Source organism: Chlamydotis macqueenii, chromosome Z (assembly GCF_036417535.1).
Source record: "Chlamydotis macqueenii isolate bChlMac1 chromosome Z, bChlMac1.mat, whole genome shotgun sequence".
In the NCBI taxonomy this organism is placed as follows: Eukaryota; Metazoa; Chordata; class Aves; order Otidiformes; family Otididae; genus Chlamydotis; species Chlamydotis macqueenii.
In genome coordinates this window covers 43,858,194-43,886,149 of record NC_141593.1, presented here as the reverse complement: position 1 = coordinate 43,886,149, position 27,956 = coordinate 43,858,194, and the positions used below count along the sequence as shown (strand labels likewise).

General features: G+C 38.7%; 1 protein-coding gene across 2 annotated transcripts; it reads right to left on the bottom strand.

The window, feature by feature from the left end:
* Positions 1–274: 274 nt before the first annotated feature.
* On the bottom strand, positions 275–27,712 carry HABP4 (hyaluronan binding protein 4). Of its 2 annotated transcripts, XM_086771024.1 has the most exons (8): positions 27,325–27,712; positions 16,652–16,799; positions 15,586–15,747; positions 15,322–15,393; positions 14,071–14,154; positions 7,046–7,214; positions 5,159–5,341; positions 275–4,188 (listed from the first exon to the last, which is right to left on the bottom strand). In XM_086771024.1, the coding sequence occupies exons 1-8, from the start codon at positions 27,614–27,616 to the stop codon at positions 4,132–4,134; spliced, it is 1,167 nt and encodes a 388-aa protein (XP_086627150.1). In that variant the 5' UTR covers positions 27,617–27,712; the 3' UTR covers positions 275–4,131. The 2 variants fall into 2 exon arrangements, with proteins under 2 accessions (XP_086627150.1, XP_086627152.1); XM_086771026.1 differs by lacking the exon at positions 15,322–15,393.
* Between the last annotated feature and the right edge of the window lie 244 nt (positions 27,713–27,956).

The following is a 27,956-nucleotide window of genomic DNA, read 5'->3' as shown; positions in this document are numbered from 1 at the left end:
TTATAGGATGTCAGCTTTTTTTCCCCTCTTGCCAGAGAGAATAAATCTGTACCTCGTTGCTGCCATTTTCACCTTTTGGAAAAGCTATCCTGCTAATTCAATTACATTATGCAAAACTCAGTGTCTTTTATTTAAATAGTATCGACTACAAATCTAGACAGCAGTACAACATTGCTAAAAGGAGACAGCAGCTTATTGAGTCCTGTTAACTAGCTGTAAAACACTGCAGAGACAACAGAACACAAAATATATATATTCACGCTGGCTACCCAAACAGGGAGAGCAAAAACTTTATTCATTAAGTGCTAGTTTGTCTCAAACATAGCACTCCCATTAAATGCGATGCAGTATATAAGCTGCTCTGAAGAGGCAGCTATTGCAACATTTGTTGCATCACATCTTCAAAAAGGCATTTGTTTGCAGACAAATAAAACCCAGCTGAAGATTTAATGTATTCCACATGAAATTCTAAGTAATAGAGCTGAAGTATAACAGTCATTACTTCTTCCAAAGACAGAAGGTTTTCCCCCTCCAAGCACAAACTGTTCAGTACTTGCCAGCATATGTTACTGAAAAGGAAAAGCTCTAATTCCATGCCTGTTCTTCAGTGGCTGAAACATACTTTTTTCTGCAAACATAACCATGTTTCACATTCAATTGTTGACAATGAGCCAGTGTCACATTACTTTCAACACTGTATATATATATAATTTTTTTTAATGTCTGTGTGCGTATGTGCACACATGCCTGTAACAGCTCTGACAGGAACAAAACAAATGGCTTGAACATTAGGTAAGAACCATCTTGATGACATAACTGCACTAGGGCTACAGACTTGTTTGGGGCCCAAAGTCTGGGTATACCTCTAACCCTTTTTTCCACAAGAAAAAGTGTAACCAGAGCTGAAAGCTCATCTCCCATGGGCTCAATTGCCTAATAGTGTTATTTATCAACCAAAGTGTTTTACCAGGGCTTTTCACTTCTGAGTCTTTTTAGTTATTTTTTAGTATTCTTCTATTAAGCATAGACATTCCTCTTTTCTTTAAAGGCACTTTCATATTAATACACTGTTGCCAATCCTACAGCACAGTACTACGTATGATACTAGTGGACCACATAGTATCAACACTATATCATATTCAAATGACAGTTGTGGAGAGAGGCGAATTCCTTTCTTTGCAAACTTACTGTGATTTACATTAATCTAAACCTCAAAACTGAAATAGCAGTTGTTTTTCCTAGGCCACTCACTACAGTAATTCTAACAGCAGAATACCGCATAAGAGTGCATTAGAGTAACATGAGTAAGACCTGCAACTCAATTTAATCTCTTCTTAAGATGCATGCCATGTTTTACTACTGTTTGTGTATATGTGTATATATTTACACCTGTTACCATTTGCTTTACGTGAGGAAGTAAAGCTAAATCAGGAGTAACTGCCAATAGCAGAAATGTGCTTAATAGATACAGCTATTTTAGTACCTTAAATATAACAGATGACAGAGATTTACTAAGTTCTCTTTTCACAGCTAGGCAAAGGAATCGGATCACTGTCACCACTTACAATTTTTTCTCTATACTTAGATAGTATCAGCTAAACTCTTAAGCCATATTCAAATCTGACAGACTGAAAAAGAAGTGTCACACCTAGCTGCTCTGAAGACACTTTTAGATTAATGAGCAGTAACCAACTACACTAAGTCTCATTCTCACAAAGTTTTGGGTTGGGTGCGTTGTGGGGTTTGGGTTTTGGGGGTTTGTTTGGTTGGTTGGTTTTTGTTTGGTTTTGGTTGAGTTTTTTTGGGTTGTTTTTTTTTTTTAACAGTCTGAAAACCAGTCCACTTTTTTTGTTGTTGTTAAACCACGAGTCTTTAAACCATCTGCTGACCAAATGCTGATACAGATACACTTTGACAAATCCCTTAAAGTATTCTCCGAAGAACCTATGTATCATTCTGTTTTGAAAAACAGATCAAAGTTAGAGAAGTAAACAGTAACTTTGCACCAGTAGGAACCAGACTGTCAATCCTGTCAGCCTTGCCAGAGAACAGTCAGAACTGAACCAACTGCATTATACCAAATTCAGCCCCGTAGCATAACAAGGTTTCACATATTTAGTAGAAAAAAAACCATTAAGTATTTCACTGCTTTCTTTAGCAAAAAGAGGCGTGGGTAAAAGAAGAGGCTACACCATCAAAACATGACAGAAAATAGAAGTGAGTCTTGCAAAGAAGTTCTCCACACCTATACATACACTCAGCCTTGAAAGCAAAAACATTCAAAAAATTTCAAACACATTCTTCCCTGTCTGATGAGGTAAGCTGAACAGGAAGTGAAGAACAAGCAAAAAAATTTCAAGACCCCATAGACAAAATAACTTCTGTTCCACAATAATGAAATTGCCATTTTTGGCAGAAACACCCAAACACCTATTAAAAGAACAGCAGCAGGGATTTCAAGTAGTAGCTTGCTCCTACAAGGTGAAAGAGTCATTTACATTATCTCATCCAGTTCAATTACTCAAAAAGCAGCAGCACACGTTCCTCTAACACTAGCACTTTGGTTGCTTTTGCACATTCTTTCTATTACAGGCTGTCAGAGTATCTCTAAAATGAGCTCCTTGTAGAATCCGAAATCTCATGTTACAGCAAATTGTTGTGTAAGTAATTTAACAATGTAAGAAAAGTCCTTTTGGCAGCACTACTTTGCAGACCATCTGTTTGGAGCATATAGAAAACAGTCAGTAGTCTTTCTAGGATGATTATATCCTACTTGCATAAAGCCTTACCACTGAGATAAGATTTAAGTTCCTGAATACTCTTAGAGCTTACTCCAAAGTTCTTCAAGTCTTATCCATTATTTGCCCTCAAAGGAGACTGTCAGAAGTGATACAAAACAAAGTGAGGCAAAGAACAGTAAAAAAAGGAACGCTTTATATTAATCTGCTTTCCCAGTAAATTGAAAAAAATTAGTTCAAATCAAGCAGGCATTCCTTCAAGGCTGACAGCTACTTCCAAAATGTCCAGTGTGGTTGTCCTCTCATTTCTTTCCCTCGTCACTTCTGGCACCATTTCCTCATTACTCTCTGATCCTTGAGAATGGCTCTGAGTGCTCCCTTTGACAGAGAAAAAGTTAGGATATCTGGCTCAAGTGAGGAAGTATGTTAAAACTGCCAGGAACGGACATGCCAGCTCATCCCCAACATCACAGGAACTTTTTGGTAAGGCATGAAACATTTTACTTTGTAGTTGCTTCTGCTAAAATTAAAAGCTTCCTTAACAGTTTAGTTTTGTCTTTAGCTCAGAAGTCTTACTTTACCTCACTTTCAACATCTTCAAAGTAGTTGCAGATCATATCTCGTTATCGAAGTAAGAAGTATGGTTAGCTATCAATTAAAAGCATCTGTGCTGCCTTCATTTTAAAGATGACTTCTATTTTAGAGACATGTTCACTGTTTCACTGTTTCAGGTGAGTAAGGTCTACTGTTCAGGTTTGGGTTGGTTTTGGTTTAGTTTTTTTTTGTCTGTTTGTTTGTTTGGGGGTTTTTGTTTGCTTTGGTTTGGTTTTTTTCCTCCAGGTTACATCCAAATAGCACAAGGTTCAATCTGCTACTTTGACTTGTGAAAATAATACCTCAAACCCAAACCAATAAACACTTTCCTTTATTTGCCAAACTGTAAAGAACTGCAACTGGTGACTGTGTGAAAAATACACTTCACTCAAAGAAACAGGGAAAGCAGCTTTCAAATGTACAGTGAATGTCCCAATTGCAGACCATGTTGTACAGTTTACATTTCACCATGGTGTCATGGAGAACTTGATATAATCTCTATATACACATTTTTAAACACTGTACTGTTGAACTTCATTTAAAGCCTTGTAGTGAAGTACTGTAAGCCTTCACACAGTTTTCACAAATGGAGACAGACACTGGAACCTGTGACAGGATCCCAGTCCACTGGTATCTCCAGAACCCAACTCCATTAGTAGAGGGCTGCAATCATTCCACACCAAATATCCAAACAGCTTTTCCAGTAGAGACAGACTTTCTTTATCCACACCAGCATAAAACTGGTCTTTTCACAGCTACACCAAAGCTACTTTGAGATACCACCATTAATGATGGTTCTTCAAGCTAAAGCTGGAAAATCCTCAGGATCGTCAGGATTTGGAGCAACAAGCTGCACCTATAAAGTAAGAAAGGAAGCTTTATAAAAACAAATGCATTTCAAAAGCATTTGACAGCTATGTATATGTACTTTACTCTGAAAAAGGTTAATTCTTCTATTTAAGTTAAATGCTGTGTATCCATCACTATTACAGAAATACTACATATTTATCTCAGAAGTGAAAAAAAGAAAAAGTGCAGCAATCTCACAAAAAATACTGTCTGTTTTTAGAAGCAACATTATTATCTTTTTACAATCTAAGGCTACTGCACATACTAAATTGTAGTTTTAAACTCTATGTTTTGTTATTATAAAGAGCTTTTTTCATTCAGATGACACAAATGCATCAAATAACTTCTGTATTATTCTGTAAGTTCCCAGCCTTAAAGTACTTTACTCCTACTAAACAAAAGTAAACTCGATGTCATTTCTCAAGACACAAATGTTTGTTGGTTGTTTTTTTTCAGAAGAAACAGGTCAATGGAAGATTTTTAAATGGTTACATTGAACACTTGTATCATTCTCTAGGATGCTGTAGGATTCTGTCTTCATCTGCAGGATCCCAGATTTACTGATCTCACTCTCAGTAATCAAAGTTCTATTACTGAACTATACTGAATTTTTTTGTAAAGGATACAAGTCTTTAGTCATTTTAATTAGACCCAGTTTATATTAAAAGTAATTTCAGAAACAAATCTTAATTTCATCCTTTCCTCTAGTTACCATTACAGCAACTAGTAATCAGACCTCTTGAAATCTATCTGTTAAGAGTTGTGAGCCCAAACTAGTTATTTAATTTTAAGTAACATGATACGGGTCAGGAACTCAAAATAACCAGGCCAACATACTATGAGGCAGGAATCAGAAGCTAGTCCGTCACTACAGAAGTCAATAATTCCACACAAATGTGGGCAGGACACACAAACACCCTCCAACAATGACAAAAAAAAGTCTTCAAGCAAACAACAAAAACCATAAAAAGCATTACCACCACTTCTGGCCGAGGTCCTATCTCCTCAACTCGTCTGCCACGACCACGACCACCTCGTGCTCCTCTTGATCCACGGCCAGGGCGAGGAAGACTCCCAAAATTAATATCCAGCTGAGATGTTATGTCATTTGCTGGTCTTCGAAAGACATGAAAATCATCTTCGAAATCGTCTTTTTGCAACTAAAAAGAAGATCTGGTTAAAGCCTACAGCTTCCATGTACAACCTTCTAATACAAGTGTTACAGACTAAGCAGCAGGTAAGTCAAGATGACATCCAGAATAGAAGACAGGACTTAACTTGCACAGGGTTTTAACAGAGGCAAGGCAATTGTAGCTTCTCAGATGCCTAGGACAGTTCTTTGTTGTCTCAGAGAGTCCTGGCAATAAAGTCTTCTATACCAGCTTCGTAACACTGAAGAGGTTTTTCAGAAGTATCATCTAAGAGGTTTTCTAAGGGACTAGAGAATAAGGCTTAAGCTATTTCTACAATTTTCTTCAAGTAATGGTTAAAAGGCCACAGTATTTGGCTACCAACCAATCTATTTGTCTACAGCTATGAGATTACTGTTGTTTTAACTCTGTGTATTGCTAGTAGCTAGTGGATGTAAGACTATTTCCCATAATAATTTTAATGTGCACTGTAGTAATGTTAATATACATGTAAACTCATCCAAAAAAGTGATGAATAACTTATTTTATTCAATATCTAATATAGGGATTTTACTTGTCCATGTTATGCAGTTCCTGCACCTCCTATTCTATGTTCATTTTGACAAGGTCCCTTGATACTGCCAGTAAAGAAGCCTCGCAGGCAAAAAGAACAGAAACCTGCATGCACTCTTCACATACTTGCACACTCTCTTCAGAGCTGGTGAAAGATATTCTCCCTACTCCTACCACCATCTCCCTCAGAGAAGGAAGAGGGGATAGTGGCAAGTGTGACCACCAAAAGCTATGTTTAAAAGGACTCAGGCCACTTCAGTATTAGTGTCTGTCCCTGGAAGCGCTCAACAATCTAAAGCGATTAAGGCTTAAAAAGCTGAAAGTTTTGATGTTAATGTTTTATGTTAACTAAACAAAAGATAATATGTGTATTCATACATGCATGCAGACCTCAAGGATCAAAATTCCATCATGCTAGACTACAAGTATACGCATATACTTCTGTGACCACCAAAATCCCAAATCTAAGTAAGGAAGAACCTGTGAAAGACGCTTCCTCTCCCTCTCCAATCATATCAATAAACTAGAAGTTCTCCCTGAAATCCCAGTAATACCGTGGAATAAAAGTTAGCAAAAAGGCGGGGGTGGGGGAAAGCATATTACTATAGAAAAAGATCTCCAGAGTTACTTCTAAGAAGCAGGACCCTAAAACTGGGGGAAAAAAATTGTATGTTCTAAGTGCACAATGAAAGCTGGCATTCAGCACAGATGAGAAATAGGACACTTAGCATCCAGACTAACAGATGACAAAACCTGAGTTTAATATATACATGCAGATGTATTTCGGCAAGTAAGCTAAACAGGAATCAAAGTTAGGATAAGAAGTGTTTGGTAATGCTGCTAGAGAAACGTGGTTTACTAGAGATCAACATAGGTGGCAGCAGCAAGGACACAGGTTTTATTTTGCTAAGACTGAGCCATAAGGTAGAACAACTTGATATATATGTATTTGCACACAAAATAGGGGTGATGATCTGAGAGAAGAAAGTGAACAGGCAGTTAAGTTTAAATCAAGTTTTTGGGTACATATGTGACTACAGTAACAAAGCTTAGATACTGATTTCTAGTCTGTTCAGATTATACTAATAGAAAAAGAATAGAGACAGTTTCCTAACCCTGGGCATAAAGCAGAGTTTACAGAGTTCCTCAGGCAATGCTTACATCATCGCTATATTTTGACTTGTGAATCACCACTGCTTTGGAAGGAACAGTGGATTCTGGCTTCCGGATGTTGAATTCAGGCTTTGGTCGATTCTGTTGCTGAAGACTTTTCCACTCATCTAATGTCATTTCTTGAACTACTTCTTCCATTGGCTCCCCTTCAGCAACTCTAAAGGTTTATAGTTGTAAAGCAAAAACCATTAGCTTGCAACACGCCAGGATGAACAAGAACACCAGTCTCTAAAGTAAGGATACTAAACAAAACATCTGGAATGTTTCTCACCAAATTACTACCCTCAATTTCCATTAATCCCCACAGTAACTTGATGGGCGAGTTTTACATTAATGTAAGTTGGAAAATACACTTATGGCTTGTTTGAAATTAGTCATATGAACAAACGCTGTCTCCAGCCTCCTGTAGTAACTTCCAGTATTTATCCAGTCTAATCATAAGTTAAGTTCAAGCACTTTAGATTCTAGACAAAATTTGTTTGTCTTTTTATATAGCATATTCTCAACACTACTGTTTAAAAGTTATTCTATTCCTAGCAAATATAGCCATAATAAAAAAAGCATACCGAGCAATTTAAAACAACCCCAATTGCATGGTTTTATTGACTTATACTGCAAGATGACAATATGAGATGGATTCACGTTTCAGTGTGCAGCTTTCAGTCATCAAAAAGACATGATGATTGTACCATGGGATCTTCTAGGTAATTATTAATATGTTGTTTGTTAGTTTCAAAAGACTTTTCTTCGGTTTCTTCTGTCAGATGCAGTAGCACACAAAGAGACAGTATTTATCAGCAGGCAAAACCAGATAAATTCTAGTCCAGTTTTAATTTCACACAAAGTGCAATAATGATGATATGTGTGTTCAAGGAAAACATATTGAGAACACTGGAGTCTGCCTTGCATATTTTTGAACTGGAAAGACTAAAGTCCAAGGCTTTATGTCTGTATTCGTAAGACAAGATACATAAGCAGCGATGAGTGGAGGAGAATCTTTAGTTTTGTCTTGACTACTCTTCTGCCGCTTTTCTGATGCTGACCAAGACTCATTAGCAGCTATTAGAGTATACTACAGGTGTACTACTTAATAATATTTGCTGAAAGCTATTCCCTACTAAGCAGCATCACATGCAGGGAGCACAACTCACTTCATCACCAAAACTGTTTGCTGTAGAAACAAGTCAAATACCATGAATTACAGGAAAACATGCTCTGATCACTCCCAGACATTTGAGAAACCATTTCTCCCTTCTCCCACACAAAACTATTATGCGTTGCAATAGCAGTTGAAGTTGGTTAAGTATTTCCCTAACACTGATTTTTTCCAGAAAACTCTTTCATTACGTCTTCTCTGGTGAAAGAACTATGAATTTGTCTTTCCTCACGCAGTCCAGGTTCCAAGTATTCTTCAACCAAATGCTGATTATTTTTCCAATGTAAATATACAACTGATGATCTGCAAGCTGGAAATACATTTTATCATGGAAAGATGCAGAGTCAAATGATAGTCAGTTAACGGCGCATTTGTTTTTGAAGTTCTACAAGCACTCCATCAGAACACACACACATTTGCTGGGAGTGTCCTGTACATTTAGAACTAGCCTATGTAGGCACAGGTCTGCTTCCTCTTCCTACCTGACCTTGCTGAGAATCATTCTATTTCTTGCCAGTCAAAATTATAGAATCCTTGAAGCATACGACAGGTAGAAGCAGAAATGAATAGTAAGACAGCCCTTAATTTTGGTTCTAGCATGAAAACAGTTTTAAATGCACTTTGCAGAAAAAATAAATAAAAATTAAGACACAAGTCCTGTACTACATGCCTACCCTCTGACATGCCTTCATGCTCTGTTATTTTGAAAATTCCAGCTATATTAACCAGAACTTAAAGGTTTAAAGACTAGTAAGCAGTCTGTAGTACCATACTGATTAAGAAGATCTGAAACTATATTAGAAGGACTATTAAGGAAAAAAAATCAACCGGCTTATTGAGTTAAATAAAAAGGATACTGGTGAAAGATGTAGCTACTGGAAAAACACCAACAGATACTGTTCCACATGTAAGAGCATTAAGAACCAGCTGCACCCCAACCATTTAAACTTGTTGTCTTCAGGAGTAAGAAGGCAGACAGTTTTTAATGAATTATCTGAAGCTTCAGTTTTGGGAACAGGTGCTGGAAAAACAAGACTAGTTGCAAGCAGCCAGAGGAAGGAAAAAAGAGAAAGTAAATGAATAAAAAAGGGCTCTATTAAATTGGTTTAATTTCTTCCTAAGCTAGTACCTCAGGACAGAACAAGTAAATTGCATATCTGAACTTCAGGAAGTCTTTTGTCCTCTCCCACCTTAGGGAGACACTGTTTCAGTCCTTGGCAAGAGCTGTAGAAAGATACCGAACTGATTGTAACGAGTACTTGAAAAGTAACTATCAATCTTTCAATTTGCAAAAGAAAAACAAGCATTTGAGTGGAGCTGCAAGGCCACTCTGTTCAGTTATCCACAGTGTAATACATTTACCACATTTTCTACGACGCAAAGCTTGAAAGAAAAGGGGAATAACAGAAGCATTGAAGAATACTGAAGGACTGACCAGTGGTTTGAGATGCTAAAGAGATTAAGTAAGTGATTTGAAAATAAACAACAAAAACAACCACCACCGAGAAGTCCCAAGGACAAGCAAAAATACATACTCTCAGGTATAAGTATCAGCCACCCAAACACACAAAGAACGACTAGCAAGGCACCTCCCAAACCACGCAAGAGTATTGCAAGTAACCCAGTCAAGCTGAACTTTAAATCAACAGCATTTGTCCCTCCTGCAGGAGTGTACTATTATAAGAAGATACATCAACAGTTTTGTTTGGAACAGATGTCACTGCTGGTAGGGTGGAACAAGGTCTCAACTGAGTAATGTCTTCTATGTAGGAACAGGTAGAAAGCCCAGAATAGAACTGCAAGACACACATGAAGTCTAAAATACATGATCTACATGGGAAGCCCTTAAAGAGATGCTGAGGAGGAAACACACATAATGCTAAAAAAAAAAAAAAGAAAAAGAAAATTTTGCATATCCATGATGTTACAGCAAGACACTCATGAGAAAAAAAAAAGCAGATACAGCAGTTTTTATTTTCATAGTGTGAGAAAGACCATCAAGGGACACCAAAATCTCTATCAATAGAGGACATTAAAATAAACTAGACAGGTATGAGAAGCGGTACAGGTACAGTTGGTCGTGCCTTGGGTCAGCAAGACCCCTTTCAGACCTGAATTACTGTGATTATAAGACAACATGAAGACACTTCACTACACAGCAACTTGACCTCTCAAAAGAGCAGTCACAGGTATTGCTTTGAAAAACACACCTCTATCAAAAGCGACCACTTGCCTGTTCTAAAGGGAATACTGGTAGATATATACTGCAGATGTTTGTTTTTTCAACTGCAAAGTATGGCTTGATTTTTACCCCAAAGAATGGTTTCAACTGCTAGGTTATTAGCAGTACTAATTTATTTTAGGATGCCAAGATTCCCAAGAGGAAACACTTCCCATTAGTGAAGCACAGCAACAGGAACCTGCATATTACATTTTGGAGAGAGACTCAATTATAGCAGGTTATTTTGAGCATCAAGTCTGCATGGAAGTGCACTCTCTGCATTACTTTCTACCTTCTAACCTTACGCATTTTTAGTAACTGCTTGGTGTGCATTTTCATTAATCAAGTTAATAAGCTCCTTGGCACACCAACAATCACGCTAATAAAATACTGCCAGAAACCTAAGTGCGGCCTCTGGACATGAACAAACTGAATTCACAATGCAAGTACATGCCACCAAAGAAGTCCCATCAAATGAGACCCTTCAGTAATGGTTCCTACTGCTTCAGTGTTTTCGATGGATGGCCATAAGCCTCTAGCTATGCCTTGTTTACTGTGCATACCTTTCTTGTGGGAACTGCTCTACGTGCATCCACTAATACGCAGAAGAAATGCAAAAGGAAAACAACGGCATTCAGCTCAGTTGTTTAGTTGATTATTTTCAGATCATTGAAAATAATGATAGCGGTTCTGTTTCAAACCAGTTTTTGTACTATTCAGCTGCACAAAGCAAATTTTTATTCATCTTTTATCAAGAAATCACTGACATTAATATTTCCTATTAAACATAATTTACAGGAGCATTACCACCACTTATAGCAAAATTCAAACTTAAATAAAGACCAAGTGACAACCGTACAAGTAAAGTATAGAAGAAAAACACTGAAGCAAATACTCATGAAGATTTAGCCTGGTCAATGGATGGCTTTATGTCACTAAAAAAAAAAAAAAAAAAAAAAAAAGAAAAAAAGCAAACAACCCCCAAAGAAACAAGAGAGGTAAATAGCCCAGTAAACTTGAAGACAAGTTTTGAAAGCCTCCTATTAAGTGACCAGAAGAATACATAGCTCCACCAAAAAAGGAATAAAGTCCTGTGTGAAAAAATGAAGAAAAACCTCTGCAAATACCTTCAATAGGAATTGATTAGACTATCTGTCATACAGAATAAGAATAAAAATCTATTCATTTGAATTACCAGTCAACATATGTATGTTACATTGTTTAGACTGTGAAGACAAGTTCAACAGAAAGTAGCTGTGAGGAAAGCTTATACTGCTGCACTGCTTGTATGTTTTACACTTATTACCTGCAGCAAAAAACCCCACACCTACTAGCATGCAGGTTGGGGTGCTATAAACAGAGATAGATTTTTTTTTTATATATACTCAAGGGAACTTGAAGATATGGAAAGAAATAACTGGATTTATATTACAGAAGTACTAAAGAAACTCTTGTCCTGCAGTACTATACAAATGGAAGCTCAAGAACAGCACTTCCGATGCAGTCCTGAAGGCAAGCTCCCATAAGTTACAGAAGACCACAGAAGTCTTTCCAGAGTTGCACTGAAATTAGCTAGTACCACATGAGAAACCTGTATCTCCATATAGAGAGATTATTCCCTATTTCCAGGAATACTTTTTTTTTTCCCCTTTTAAATGGAAATAGTTACAATAGGAAAGTGAATGAGAGAAAAACACCCAAGCTTTCCATCTTTTCCTCAATACAAGCATACAACAAAGCAGTAGAAAAAGAAATTGATTCCTTGGAATTGGTGCATTTAAGAGCCAAAATGAGAACAATCTTAGCAGTAGCTCAAGTGAACACACACATACCCGTACACCCTCAATATTGAGCCTGTAGCAAAAATAGAATGTAGCCTAGCCAGAATCTTTTGCTGGTGTATGTTACCTGCCAAAAGACAGCAACTCTGGAGAGCAGGGGCAACCTAAGCACACAATATCTTAAAATTCTGAAGCCTGAAAGCCATACGCTATCAGCTTTTGCTTTTAAATATTAAAAGAACAAATTACACATTGTTAAGATGTCAGTCATACAACCATCCCTAATTACCTAGGCACTATTCGCACAATGTCTCCTCTTCTATCTTAAAACACATAGAGCTACCAAGTTGGCCCTGCTCCCAAACGTAAGTGCAATGAGGTATGTGTAATTTGTATTTTGTATACAGATTTGTGAGTCTCCAGGAGACTATTTATCGCACTGAAAAGAGAACACAATACAGAATTTTGTACTTGTAGGTTACCTGTATTTTTTAATCTTACAGATTTCAGTGGACTACTCCTAAACAAAGCTTTTCTTAAAAACATGAAGAGGAGTAAAATCTCCAGAAAGGCTCACAATCTGACTAAATACCTAGTGATGTCTGAGAAACAAAAAAGAATTAAAAACAACCAGCAGATTCTGTCAGATGCCTTTGCTACTACTTACACTTCTCATGCCTTACACTCTACAAGGACCTGATGCGAGGACACATCTACAAAGAGCTTGAATTGGAGTAGAAACAAATACAAATACGAAACAAGTAAAGGTACCAGTAGCTGCCAAGATGCTGAATAACTGTTCTCATATTTAGCTAACATAGTACATTTTTGACAGTTTATCTATAGTAGGTATTTGATTTAAGTTAGTGTATAAACAGTTTTCTGGAAATCCAATCATAGTCATTCAATTTCACAGACAGACTTCCTCATGTATAAAAACCTCTAACTATTTATTAAAAGCTAGTTTAAAATTAAAAGAATCAAAGCTATATCAACTCAACTTCTTACAAGGTTACACAACCTGAACATATAAAACAAGTTTTGTAGTCTAGTCAGCTATATAATTAAGAAACTAACCAAGGCCACTAATACCTGGATCATTAGGTAAAAAAGACTTTGCAGCAACAGAACAGAAGGCTGACATATTGCACTGACCTGCTTTCACTAATTAGGAGATATGCACCACATGATTATTCTTTGAAGTCTCTTACTTGGAGAAGATTGTCTTGTTACCTTTCTTAAGCCAGTGTTTATTTACTGTAAAGTAAATTCCCACTGTACACTAATAAGAACAGAAGCCAGAAGACGAGGGGCAGATTTCTCTCTCAATATCCCTACTTCTAAGGCTCACCACAAGACCATTTCTAGCAAGTTTTTCAAGTTCTAGAGAGTCTTCATGAACAGATGATAACTACATGGTATTAGTGATTGATAAATACTGTCTTAAATACTATTATCTTAGTGTATTTTAATTGCATTTGTACGATTGCATAGGCACCCTGAATACCTTTTTTTCACAGAGAACTTGAAAAAGCAGGGTAGTGTTTACAAATTAGCCAAGTTAAAAAGGTAAGAAACAATATGTAGCGCCCCCTTAAATTATCACCAGATCTTTGGAACGTAAGCATCATTGGGCAATTAAATGGAATCTGCAGCCATATAAACCAAGTTTTAGTCAGAATTAGGGATATATTTTCTAGACTTACAAGTATAGACAAAGTTTTCTATTTTTAAATACGTGCACTAGCAAAACTACACAGTTCACATTTCAAATGTGCCTCCCAATAAAAGTATATCAGTGGCAGTCAACTGTTTTCTTTGCATTTATAAATAAAATATTTCAGTCAGACTATACTTGTTCAGAGGCTCTCCTTCAGATGCCCCTGGCTGCTCAGCTGTTTCTGCAGTCTCTTCCACAGGAGCAGTCTGTTCCATCCCACTGAAACAGTAAACAAAAAACCACAAAGTCTTCATGGGTCACAATGGAAAAAAACCTGCAGATCAACACATCACTTTTTTTTTTTTCAGAATTCCTTGGAAAGGGAAACAAAATAGAGGAGAAATACTTTCTGCTTATAATCCTAGAGTTTATCTACTAAGTGACAAGTTAAGCAACTAACAAAATGAGAAGTATTAGGAAAATTCAACTTCTATGTACTTTTAATTAAAAAAGGAAAAAGAATGCAGGAAGACAAAATAATTCAATCATTAAAACTAATGCTAGTTTGATTACAGTATATCATTGACGTTTAGGTTTGCCTTTTTGTTTCTTTTCAACTACTAAAATAGTAACATTCATACTTCAAGTTCTTCTTTTCTGTAACACAAACATTAGATCACTGTCAAATGACAGCAGGAGCTCACTTACTTTCATTCCACTAGTGGGCATACATATTTAAAATTAACACCTGCTAGCTTTGATGCATCATTGAGCACAATTAAGGCACAGATATGCTTTTAGAATTGTTTAAACAACTCCAATTTAATGTCACTTCTACCACACACAACACATCACAAGAAAGCATTCATATCTCATGTTTATATCATAGGCTGTGATGCTACTGAACTAAAAACCAAAACAAAACAAAAAAAAAAAAACCAAAAACTTAATTAGGGAGAATAAATATAAGGAAACTTAAATTTATTTTACTTTATGAACTTCATACAACCTTCCCTGACATCCTACGGAAGTTAGTTTCATACTATCAGCTCAGAACTATGTTAATCTAGCCAATCTTTTGTTTTGAAAAGCCAGATCGCCCAACCAATCTTTTACTTTTAGTACAGCAGAAGAGTTAGAAGTTTGTACAACCTCTCAGAAGAACTTGAGTCCCACTTATTTGACCATTGAGAAAAGTCATAACTTACTTCAGTTAAAAGACAAGTTGGCCCCAGTCAAAAGATTTTGGTAGTCTTCAATGAAGAAACATCACCATGCTTTTGCTACAATTTAATCTCACCATCATGACGACAAAGAGTTCAGAAAACTATAAAACTGCTTTCATCACAACAATTAATAGAAAGCAAGGCTTATAAAGCTCAAAATGGACATGAAACAGATGAACAGAAAATTATGATCTATGGTGGGCACAAGTATATATTGTACCTTGTCTCATCTTTAACTGTTCCCCAGTTGTGAGCTCCAGCTCCACCCTTTTTGTCATCTGCTTTCACTCCTCTAGAGAGAGAAACAGGGTCCTGTGAGTTTCAGAGTTTTCTTTCACTAGGACCTCAAACTGAAAACAGGATTAGCTTTTTGCAAGCCAACTTGGATACAGAAGAAGGGAAAATAATATTTAAGAGACATGACTGCAGTGCTGACTACTGTTTACTTGTACACCAAGTAAGAAGCAACACACAGAACACTTACATTTTATCATTCCCACTTTGTCTTTCGAATTCCCGTTTTCCTCTTTGGTCAAAGCCATTGAAACTTCTATTTATTCCACCACCTCTTCCTCTACCTCGCATTCCACCTCTTCCTCCACCACGTCCTCTTATTGGCCTTTCACGATCTAATCTTTCATTTGGTCTAAAAAGAGGATTTCTAGTCAGATTTTTGTTCCTACAGAACAGTTAACACGGAGAAAAAAATTCATATGGTTCTATTTGTGCACCTCTGAAAGACAGCAGCATATGAGAACTACTGTACAACTTTCAGAGTGCACCTTTACGCAGCACACAGTACAGCTGTACTAGTTTTGTCATTAAAAACAGATGTGAACTGAACTCAGGGGGAATTATTACAGGGAACAGGAATAGAGAAGTTCAGCTGTTTATTGATAATACTAAAAACATTACAGAAGTTAAACAAAACACTATAAAACTGTCAATTTTTCAGCAACTTCATCAGGCAATAGCTCCACTGTCTAAACCTAGATTTATATGCAACTGCTAAAAATTTCAGGGAACTTGTTAAACACCATCTATTGTGATGTAAAGTAAGAACAGCCACGCTCTCAAGCTTTAAAGGTTTAGGTGGAATTTTCTAGTACTTACAAAAAAAAAAAACAACCAAAATTGATACATATTCACTGTCCAAGCAGAAAGTAGTATGACAAAGGTTTATTTTCAGTTTGAACAGTAAAATTCATTCAACTTAGAACCTGCACCAAATGTTCTGCAAAGCTTGGTACAGGAGCTCATTTATGTTGGAGACTAGGGGCTGTATTTTCAGATCTTTACACTTTTCAGTTTCACCTTATATTTCTAACATTTAACAAAACCACTCCAAATCAATTTGCGAGGAAGCTGAAACTACAGCTCTGAGGGGCGTGAAATAAGTCGTCTTGCAACAAATCCACACACTAATAATGCAACCATGCCTCCAAGTCACATTTGGCTACCAGATCTGTTTTAAGAAGGTTAAGTCTTTACCTTCCCACCCTGTGCCGATCCTCCATCAGGCACCTGACTTCTCCCTGTACGATACATACCTTTCCACTGTGGATTCCGATTGTCTTCCTGTTTCATAGGAACGGTACTCCCTGAAGGATGGCCTCCATTCAGTTTTGTCTTGTTTCACCTCTGCTCCTCTGTTACTGAATCCTTGCTGTTCTCCCCGCTTAGGTACTTGCTTCTGGCCTACACACACACACACATATAGAGTACAAACAGTTTAATAACTGAATTGCAGTTACTAAACTACTGATTGAAGTGAGTTGACTACACCCCACAGACTTCTGCCTTACCCTCTCCAATTGCAAGTCCACCAAAATATTAAAAGCACTTACAGTTAATGTTGTGAGGCACTTCTGTTTTAAAGATATTTACTTACTTTTCCTTCTGTATTGATGAACTTGCCTCAGGCAAAAAACTACTACGGGTACTGACACAGCTCAGACATTTACAGAAAACACAAGATAAAGAAAAACCTAATTTAGCTCACATTAAGTTGCAGAAATGGAGAAGAAAAACTGTTTCTCATGCTCTTTCAAAGATCTTGCTAGTGTACTACAGGACAAGGCAGAGAAGCTTCAACAGAAAACATGAATTGCAAGATGGTTGCAGGAGCAAGGAAGGTAGGGGAAAGAGGAGGGTCGTTAGGGACAAGCATTAGTTGTTGATCATGGGACAACACACTTCTTGCCAGATGAGCTGAATTTAGAAATCTGAACACACACCTCTACTTTAAGCTCACAGCTATGGTATCCAACAACCAAGAGAGAGTCACCTCCTTCTATTACTGTTCTATGAAGGAGAAGATCATTCACCAACACAAAGTCACTGAGTTTAAGTAGCAGAAACCCAAGCAGTAAGTACCAAGGCTCCAACACCACCAATTGATTCTAGAATGTCAACATATTTCAATAGAAAAATGTATTTAAGCTTTCTGGGGTTTTGTTCAGCCATTGTCGCTGTTAAGGAGGAGCAGGCTTAGTAGGGTGAATGCAAAGAAATTGTGTAGTATAAGGGAGAATAAACTGAGATTATCACTCAACTCATGCACATTAATTATGTGCTTCCTTCCCCATTTTCCCAAATTCTGTGCTGTATTTAGGACAAAGTTCTCCAGAAACAAGGAAGCCTTTTGTTCGCTAGGCCCCTATACTTACATTACTGGCTGAAAAAGGTGTTGGTTTAAGTCAATCAAGCAAGTGACTACAGAAACACTGCTCTCAGACCAATGAAGCTGAGCTAATCTTACCATAAGAAGCATCTATGCAATGCTGAGCAAGTTACTGAACTCAGGTTAGTAAACAAGCAACAGTCCTGGCTACAGTGCCTCTCTTGCTAGCACACAAAGAGAAAAAAAAACCCTATTCTATGTCACAATATTAAGATTAAAATTAACTCACAGCTCCATAGAAATGCCTGTATAAGATCTCTGATGACAGCTTAGGTGGCAAGCATGAAGTATAACATCATCTTTAAAAAGAAAACTTCAAAGAACTATCCACTCGGTGAATAATGTAGAAGGGTGGTAAATAAAGTTTTTTGTTATGCAGTAAGGACAGTCATACCTGTATACAGAAGATAGTTTTATGTGTGCTGCAGAAATAACCCTAGTTTTGGTTTCCTTCAAATTACACACCACTTGACATAATATATTCCAGTAATTCTCTCTTCTCAAGATTCAGAGTTGCTCAGTCCTTAGAACATTGAGCATATTTGCATCCCAAAAATTGCAACATAATCTCTGGACAAAGGACAACTTTTAAAACCAGTTTCAGGGTAAGTGTTTCAAACCAGGATGCTTTAATAAAAAGCAAAATTAAAAAAAAAATACAAAATTGTACATGCTGTCGGGAAACATGTCTGCTTTACACACATTTCAGCTACACTACCAACTACATAACTGTTAACTCCAAATTGGAAATTTGCTGTGGAAGAAGTGACTACTCATTTCTGACCTAATTTTTACTTATTTTGCTTGGATCTGAATGTGCAACTGCAATACAAGAGTGCATTTTTTTTTATTTTTTAGCCTCTCACTGGCTATCAGAAACATCAGCTATTCTAAGCAGAGTAACCTGGTAAGAATGCCATACTCAGAGACCTATGTACTTAGTATTAACATCAATCTCACTTTCAGATTCAAAGAGCTCCTTAGAACTAGTAAAGCCATGTCAAAAAAAAAAAAAAAAAAGAAGACGCAAAAGTCATTTTAAAAAGATGGTCTCCGATTCTGTTACCCTGTACCACCTAAAAGTACTTCTAAACTTCATATGTGTATTACGTGTCACTAGCACTGACTGTACTAGACAAAGCAGTTTGCTATACTCTGATTTCAGTACAAGACTATTTCACTTTGATTTTAACAGGTGCTTATAATTATTGCAGATGAATTTTAAATACTAGAAAGAATTATTACCTGTATAAAACCATTTTAAACTGGTTTGACAGACATGCAGCAGTGGAATAACACGGTATGCAGTAATGACACCTCTCTAATCAGCAGTCACCCACAGGGCAGAAGCTTGTGACCTGCTTGTAAATCACTTGAAATACCAGCACAACTTCCCTTTCTGCATATAAGGGCAAACTAAACTGGAACTTGGCATCAGTGACAGTATAAGCTATCCAATTTTAATTCTCTGCCATATGTCTGTCCCAATGCAGACTCATTTTTATTTAAGGAGATGAAGGGCCACCTACCCTTTGGGAAAAAACAAACAAACAAACAAAAAACCAAACAAAACCATGAGCAATCTTGTGTAGCACTGCCATAATAGCTTTCACATAAAAAGAACTGGGCTATGCTCTGAATGTTTATTAACCACCTCTCCAGGTACACCCCATTTTTGTCTGCTTGTTTGCATATATAGACTGGTATGCAAGTTTTCTTCAAAACTACAAAGAAAGCTCTGGAGTTTTGCAGATCATCTACTCAAGGTCTTGCAAACACTGTGCTGAAAACTAAGACCACTCTTTCCCAGTTATCAAGTTTAGCCTCTCTTTAATGTGGTTTTCCTATGTCTTACAGTTACATCTGTAACCCATATTCAGCCGAAAACATTGCCCATCATTCCCCACCTCACTACTGCTTCCCTGGAAGGTTACTGCAGCAGTGCAGGCTGTCAGCTGAGTTGCCTGTCACTTTACTTTCTAAACTGAGGAATCAAAAAATAAATCTGATGCTTAAACTGTCACAACAGAACCAGCTTGTTGTTTTGGTTGGGTTTTTTTTTTTTTTTTTCCTTTGCGAGAAGAAGCAGCCAAACTACTTTTAGAGAGAAAGACATATGCAAATACTAAAATTACCAGGTACTAGAAGTAGACATTACTAAACAAAAAAGCCCAGTTTTACAAGCTATTATTAAAACTCTAAATCATACAGAGCTAACAAACATAAGTAGTTTTCACTTTCCCCACAGTAACACTTCACTATCCGGATTAGTTTTGTTCATAGTGCAGCTGCTAGATAGGACGACTTCCTAGAAAAGTGTTTTCAGCAAGCATGTTATCACAGAACTCACAACTGAGAAAGCAGAAACTGTATTTTTAAGACCTGCCTTGCCTGGTTTCCCAGACACTGGATATATTACCACACAGATTTAAAACAACACAGCAAAATCTAGCTGTCTTTGCAGTGTTGTTGTCTAGCTCACACCAAGGTTCTCTATCCTTATCATCTGTCCCCAAACAAGTGGGACTTTTGCTTGGGAAGAGACAGTGTTCTGGGTTTTGTGGGCTCTCCACTGGCCCTCACTGAGACAGCGTGCTGTCACCTTTTAAAAATTATTTTTAGTGTTAAGGGAAAAATGAGGTTTTTTTGTGCAGCAAACTGACTTCCGACAAACGCCACAAGGAGCCCAGCCTGCAACTGCTATCAGGGACTACGAGCTAGAGCAGAAATCTTGCTCTGTTTCTCCCATTTCCTTATGTAAGGGGCACAGCAGGTGAGGGTGGGTAGCTGGCATGCAATTCACAGGCTGAGGGAGGTTACTGCTGCAAAGGGCACCAAAGCCTTGTCTTCTAACCTAAAATCTAGCTGACAATACTGCACTATAATGTTTTATATATTCTCACAAGCCCAAGACCACCAAAACTGGTGACATTCAAATCCAGTGAGGCAATTCTATCAATATTCAATTCCCAGAAATGCAACCTGGGATGTTATTTCTATTTTGCCCAAGTAGCACACACTGGAAAACAGCAAACACAAACTGGGTGTAGTTTTGATTCAGTTAGGATGAACAGTAGAGCAAGCATAGTAGTAGATGAAAGACTTGTATATCTTACAGCATGTATTTGGAGAAACAAACAAACAAAAAAGACAAAATACTTTCCATGTGGCAATCTACACTTAGAGCTTTTCTGAATCAAAGACTATAAGCACTGATTTATGGGTGACAGATCCATAGATAGGCTGCCATGTCTTTACCCAAACTGCTGTCTGAATAGATACATGCTTTGATATATCAACATCACTCTATAGCAAGAACTGCCACAGGTCAATTATAGTCTCTGTGAAGCATTCTTTCTCCTTATCTCACAAAAACTGTTGGAAATTATATCCCTGTATTTCTGTAAAATAAGAAAAAATAAATATTCTTTGCCTTTTCCAAGTCTCACCTGCAGTTCCGTATACACTCCTTCTGTATCCTCAGACATCTTCTCTCAGAACAAAAACCTTAATTCAAATTTCTCCCCGTACGTAAACTATTGCATAAGCTTCATCATGCACATCACTGCAGTGTGCTTTTTCTAGTTTTAACATCATTGAGGTGACCAAAAGAGCAGACAAACTTCAGAAGTGGGAAGATGAAATTCCTTCAAAAGGTATAACAATTCCTTTTCTATTTTCCTTGCTACTGCTACCTCAGTAATTCCCAACACTGCTTTTCTCCTAGATGGCAACTGGAAACAGATCTGCTGTTCTACTATTAACAGTCCAAATGACTCCAAGCTCTCTTTTCTGAACTGCCAAAGTTTGAGTTAGAAAAATCTTTCACATTGCAGTATAGCTTGCAATGCTGCCCCCCAACCTCGATCTGTGTTCTCCCATACGTATTGCTTTACAGTTACTGACCCTAAACTTCCTCTGCCATTTTATAGCTTATTTATAGTATGTAATTTGTGTCATTGCCTTACAACTCTTCTTCTACTGGGCTAAATAACCTTGTATTAGCAAACTTCAGTTATTGATCCCTCTCACAGTCACCTACATACACACAAAAATAAAAATTTAAACTGTGCTTAAAATTTTTCATTTCAGACAAGTTTCAACTGCCTTGATGTCAAAACAAAGCTAACAGCAGCACAATCACTAGTCCTAAATTCAAATCTCTCTTTCCACTTATTCCAAGAGAATCTTATTTCCTCTGCTTTCAGCTTAACAGCTCATGTTTAAAAGGAAAAAATCTGAGCTTCAAGAAACAATTTAATGATAGTTCAGAGGAGATGAATTAAGTACAAAAATCAAACACGAATACTGCTCCAGTCGGTCTGGAATGAGGGCAAGTGGAGAAACTGCTATAATTCAAGGATCTCGGTCATTAATTATGGCTGCATGCAAATACACTATTTCATTACCATCTCAGTAACACAATAATACCTAAACACGAACAACTGATGTTCCTTTACAATAAAGCTTCACAACTGGAAATAGTAAAAGACAGTTCACACTCTCAAGGACTTATTTTGTTGTATTTTAAAGTATAGGAGATTTAAGACACCACAGTCTTACTTCCTCCCCTTTGCATTTGTGTGTCCATATGATTTTAATTCCAAACTTCAAGTAATTAATTTTTTTAACTAAAGCATAGTTAATTACATGATTTGCAAAATACCACAGTAACCAAAAATTTGGGGGAAAAAAAAAAAAAAAAAGGCTTCAGCTACTGCATGCAACACATTAAAGAAAGCTGGACTCTACTCTGCAGTATTTTGTTTTCATGTGTGCCAGTATTCAATTACAGAACTGCCTACTGCAGCTTTCCTCTGGACAACTCTTATGACTATGTAGCTGAAAGAATGACATTGGAATAAATTATTTAAAAATAAGAAAACCACAGTCAGTATAAGACAAAATTCCCTGGAAACACCCTGTGCCATAGTAACTTAAAAACCATAGCTAAAAACTCAAACGCATAGTACCCAGGAACTACATCTGAATGTTACACGGGTCATCAAATGTACATGAAAGAAGAAAACCTTTTAGAGGTATTAGCAACAAAGGTTTAGAGATTTCAACAGAACAGAGCTTATTACTGCATGATCAACAAATTTAATTTGCCTGGACTGGTAAAGAATGCAAGCTCTGCAACTAGGCCTTTTGAATAAAGAGCTGGCAAATGCAGTTTGGCTGCTGCGCTAAGAATGAACTGAGTTAACATTAAGTGGTGCAACTGTAAGAGTTGTAATACCTACAAAGAGCCTTTACCCAAATCCTCAGCATATAGTCTAAAAATCACAAAATACAGTCAGTAAGTGAAAAAATACATAATTAGGGTCAAAAGTGTATGTTTTGGTAGCCTATGAAACAGAATTCTATTTTCTCCTCAAAGAAAGATTAAAAAAATAGTCTCCTTACAGTTGTGTCAATTTATAATAAATAGTTTGGATGCTAAAGGTCAAAGTACTGGATTATCTGGCAATGTCCTCTTTGGAGGTTTGTTTCAAACTGAAAACATCTCCAGAAATTAAGTAAAGACTCCTCTGGAAAATGCAGTGAAAAACTAAATTTAAAAAATGCCAACTTCCAGACTTTCTGAGTAAGTTTTCCACTTTAACATCAAAACATAACACTAAAAGAAATATCTCAGACTACTGTAAAACTTTTTATATCTTGCAAGATCACAGACTAGGCTTGCTTCAAGTATTTCTAAAAGTAAAGACTATTTTGCTCAGATTTAGTATGCTCAAGAAACAATACAATAATAAAACAAAAATCGTGAAACTTTTTAACAAGACTTTTCGTAAGCCAAAGGAGCAGAACATCCCAGTAACTAGATAAAACAGTCTGGAGGGGGTCCAACAAAGGGCCATGAAGACGATCACAGATTGGAGAGGGTCCAAAAGGAAGACGATGATCGAAGTGCTGGAGAGCCCGCACTTTGAGAGGAAAGACTGAAGGAGCTAGGTCTTTTCTCCCCAGAGAAGAGAAGGCTTGGTGGGGGCCACATCACAGTACTCCAGTACTTGAAGGGTAGCTTAAAAAAAGGATGGAGACTGTCTTCACAAGGAACCACATGGAGAAGACAAGAGCCAACAGATACAAGTTGAGGAGGAGAGGTTTCATTTCAGTATCAGAAAGAAAATTATAACAATCATTCACTGGAACGACCTCCCCAAGGACACAGTGGAGTCCCTGTCACTGAAAGTTTACAAGAAGTGACTGGACAGGGTGCTAGATCTTTTGTACACTGCCTTTCACAGAAAAGGTTGGACTAGACAGTCCTTTGAGATCCCGTCCAACCTGGGCTGTTCCGTGATGATTCTATGAACACTAATACAAAACAGACTAAATTGTCATTTCAACCATAATACTATAATCTGATTCAGCTGTTCAGGTGGGTCTACATGCTTCCTCATGGTGTTTCATTCCTAATCAGTGAAATGACATTAGAGGGAGTTATGCCCAAAATCTGGAGGAAAAAAAAAAAACAAACAACAAAAAAACCACTAAGACGACTGGAAACAAAATCTTTTGTTTTGGTTTGGTTTTTTTGAATACAAGTTTAGTCATTAGTTTCACAATTTAGTAATTTTAATCAATACTATTTTGACTTATTTCGTCAAACAGAGGTGCTCTCCATCCATCATTAGAAGCTTTATGCCAAGTTGAGTACAAGTTGAGTACAAGGACCTTCCCAAGTGGTTACTCATTCCCAATTATTAAGCTGATAGTGCCCTGAATCTTTTACTGTATCCAGAAGTTTTCTGGTTGAATCCTGTATAACAAATCAACTTAGATAAAAAGCTACCTCTTCTCTTCCCCCAAAAAATCTAGATTATTCCCTCAGCCCACCACTTGGTTTGTATTTGTCAGCTACACCAACACTGTATTTGCCTTAAGTCAGAAGGTGATCTCTGTCCTTCAGAACAGGCTTGCTAAGACAGCACATCTAAAGGAGGAGCATGCAGACAGGTCCAAGTCTCAACTCTCTGCCCTGGTTTAGCATCCTCAGCACTAGACATTGTCCTGGTTTTGACTGGGATGGAGAGAATTTTCTTCTGAGTAACTGCTATATTTTGGATTTAGCGTGGGATTTGGTATGTGAAGAATGTTGGTAACACACTGATGTTATGAGTTGTTGCTAAAGAGACCAAGAACATTTTCCAGCTTCCCAGGTTTTGCTAATGTGCAGGTGCAGGAAGCTGGGAGGGGTATAGCCACTACAGCTGACCTAAACTGGCCAAAGAGACTATTCCATACCATTCACGTCATGCTCAGTATATAAGTGAGGTCTGGCTGATAGGCAGGGCTCTCATTCTTTCACTTACTGCTTGATATCTTCCAGGATCACTTTTCATTTTTTTTTCCCCCATGATCACTGCTCGGGATGGGTCATACCAGTCATCAGGCTGTCAGGTGGTGAGAAATTGTGCATCATTCTTTTTGTACATTTTATTATCCCTATATTTTGTTATTACTGTCATCTTCTCTTGCTATCCTAGTAAACTGTCTTCATCTCAACCCACGAGTTTTCCTTTCTTCCCGACTCTCCCTCCAATCCCACTAGGAAGGGGGAGCAAGCGGCTGCACAGTTGCTGACTGAGGTTAAACCAGAACATATACTTACAGTCCTTACTTCACAACAAGCCCAAGACATAAACCTATTGTACATACGAAGTCCGGGATCATCACTTTCATTAAACAAGAAACTGCAGCATTTTTCAGAGCAAATAACTCTTTTTAATATAGATGTTAATTCACTTTCACAAAGGCGCCTATAAGTTTTTTCTCCATTTTAAATTGGCAGGAAATTAAAACAAGGTGCACGTGCCTGATGTCTCTATATGAGAAACTGTGTTTTTTAATATCAACATAGCAGAAAATAGTCGAAGATACTCCATAGGGTCACTGTGTATTACCACAGAATTACACTCAGAACCTGTATGCTTAAGATACCTACAGAGAAGTAGGAGGAAAAGGATGTTCTTCACATCCTTCCACACTCCTAGTATGTTACTGATAACCACCAGTTCTTGTTCAAGAACTTTTCCATCAAAACTGGAGGCCCTGCTGTTCCACCAAACAAGTTCCATCGCCTTCTGTTGATAACCACCGTAAAGCAGCCTTTAAATAAGATAAGCCTGCTACTAGTGTGACTATCGGTCTTGCAGGCAGAGATCTCTAACAAAGTCACATTAACAACTGCATAGGAATCTCAAAAGACGAGTTTCACACAACTGTCCAAAGCGACAGTGACAATTTGTTAAGATCATTCTCTACAAAGATGCTCATTAAATAGTGCGTATTTGGCACCAAAAGATTCTCTGCTCCAACAAGGTCAAATGATTGCTGTTGGAGCAGTGTGAGACTGTCAATCTAAACAACAGAACTGGCAGCACCCGATTCAAAGGCCACACCTTCTTCTAGGGCATTTAAACACACAGTTCAGTTACTGTGAATTTAACATGAGTTTTTACTACAGGAAGAAATTAATATTTTAAGAATAGTTAGTCTGTTAAGCTTCATGCCTACTGCAGGAGAATGGGAATTAACAACAACTCAAGAAGGTAAAACAGGAGGTTTTTTGTGCAGAGATTCTCAATATCTGGAAACCACCATCTCAGATACTTCAAATACTGAATCCAGCAAGCTCAATACCAGTTAAGTTATATCAATCACACTCACAAAAGCACCTCTAAATGCAAGGAGCTATAGCCCAGCAAAGCCTTCAACCGCCAAGAGGACTGTGCCAGACATTCTGATATAAAAGCTGATCGGCTCCCTATTCCCCCAAGCAACATTCAGCACCAAAACTTAGCAGCTGACAAACAACCTAGACCAGCCCTGAACACTGTGCTAAAGAGTTCACCAAAGAAATAAGTTTTTATTAAAGGTTTGGATATCAATGCAGGTTTAGAGCAAACTAAGCACAGATCACCAGACACGCTATAACCCTGAAGAAGCTGAAGTGCCGGAAAACTCACCGGTACCAAGAAACAAACCTGAAAGCATCAAACACCGCAGGAGATGGCCAGGATCACAAGTGACGAACTGCATCAACAGGGATGCTAAACCAGCATGAAAACTACAGGTGCTGCAGCAGAAGAGCTAATGCTCTGCCATTTGCCTCTCAGGACTATTTCTGAAGTTTTAATTTACAGCTCCAAAGACTCGTTTCCCATCTGAAGCCTCCCACGCAGGCTGGGAGAGCTCTGCAAGACCGCGGCCAGCCGGAGCGACGCTCCGGTTGTCACTCGTTTCTCCAATGGACTTTCACGTATCCATTCACCACGACAAAACCACAGCGAACTGGATTTTCTCACCCCTGCTTCGACCCGACAGCAAGCTGCATGCCACACCACGGCTGCCCAGAGGCAGGGCAAGCGTGGGGCCGGCACCGAGCCGCGCCGCGCCGCAGGGCCCGGGCTGCCCGCACTGCCACCGCGCCCTGAGGGGCCTCGCTCCTCAGGGAAACCGGCTCGCCCCGCCGGCCCGCCCGCCCCGAGCCGCCACCCACCCCCCGCCGAGGAGGCGCTGCCAGCGTACCGAGCTGCGGCGCCCCGCCGGGCGCCGGGGGGCTCCCGGGCTGCCTGCGCTCCTTCTGGGACTCCCTCCTGCCGCCGCCCGCCCTGCCGCTGGGACCGGCTCTCCTGGCGGCCGCGGCCGCCGCCGCCTCGTCGCGCTTCTTGCGCTGCTGCTGGCGGCGCTCGGCCTCGCGCAGGATGTCGAAGGGGTCCGACTCGTCGTCCAGGAGCTGGTAGAACCGGTTGGCGACGGCGCAACCGAAGCTCTCCTGCATAACGGCAGCCACTGGGCTGCCCACCGTCCCCTTCATCATCGCCGCGGGCGACAGCCGCCCGCCTCTGCCCCGCACCGCCGCTGCGTAGGGCTGAACCAACGCGCGCGTGCACGAGCACGGCAACTGCCGCGGCGCCGGCCCCAGCTCACCGCGACCCAGACCCCTGCACCGCTGCTATTACCCCGCCCTTCGCCGAGCACCCAACAGCCAATCGGGCTTCGGAGCTCCGAGCAGCCCGGCAGCCGCTACCTATCAACGTCACCAAGCCCACCCACCACCAGCACGCGCGACCAATGCTAAATAACGACAGGCGCGAGCAACCAATCCCGGCCTTAGACTCCGCCCCGCCCCTGGCGTGCGGCTACGGCCAATTAGCGTG

Excerpts from the sequence above, each read along its gene's own strand:
- HABP4 (XM_086771024.1), bottom strand. The coding sequence starts at position 27,616 with ATGATGAAGGGGACGGTGGGCAGCCCAGTGGCTGCCGTTATGCAGGAG. Across the intron at positions 15,394-15,585 it reads CAAAGTGGGAATGATAAAAT|AGGAGTGAAAGCAGATGACA; the intron begins GTAAGTGTTCTG and ends TTCTCTCTCTAG. Across the intron at positions 7,215-14,070 it reads GAAGGAGAGCCTCTGAACAA|AGTTGCTGAAGGGGAGCCAA; the intron begins GTATAGTCTGAC and ends ATAAACCTTTAG.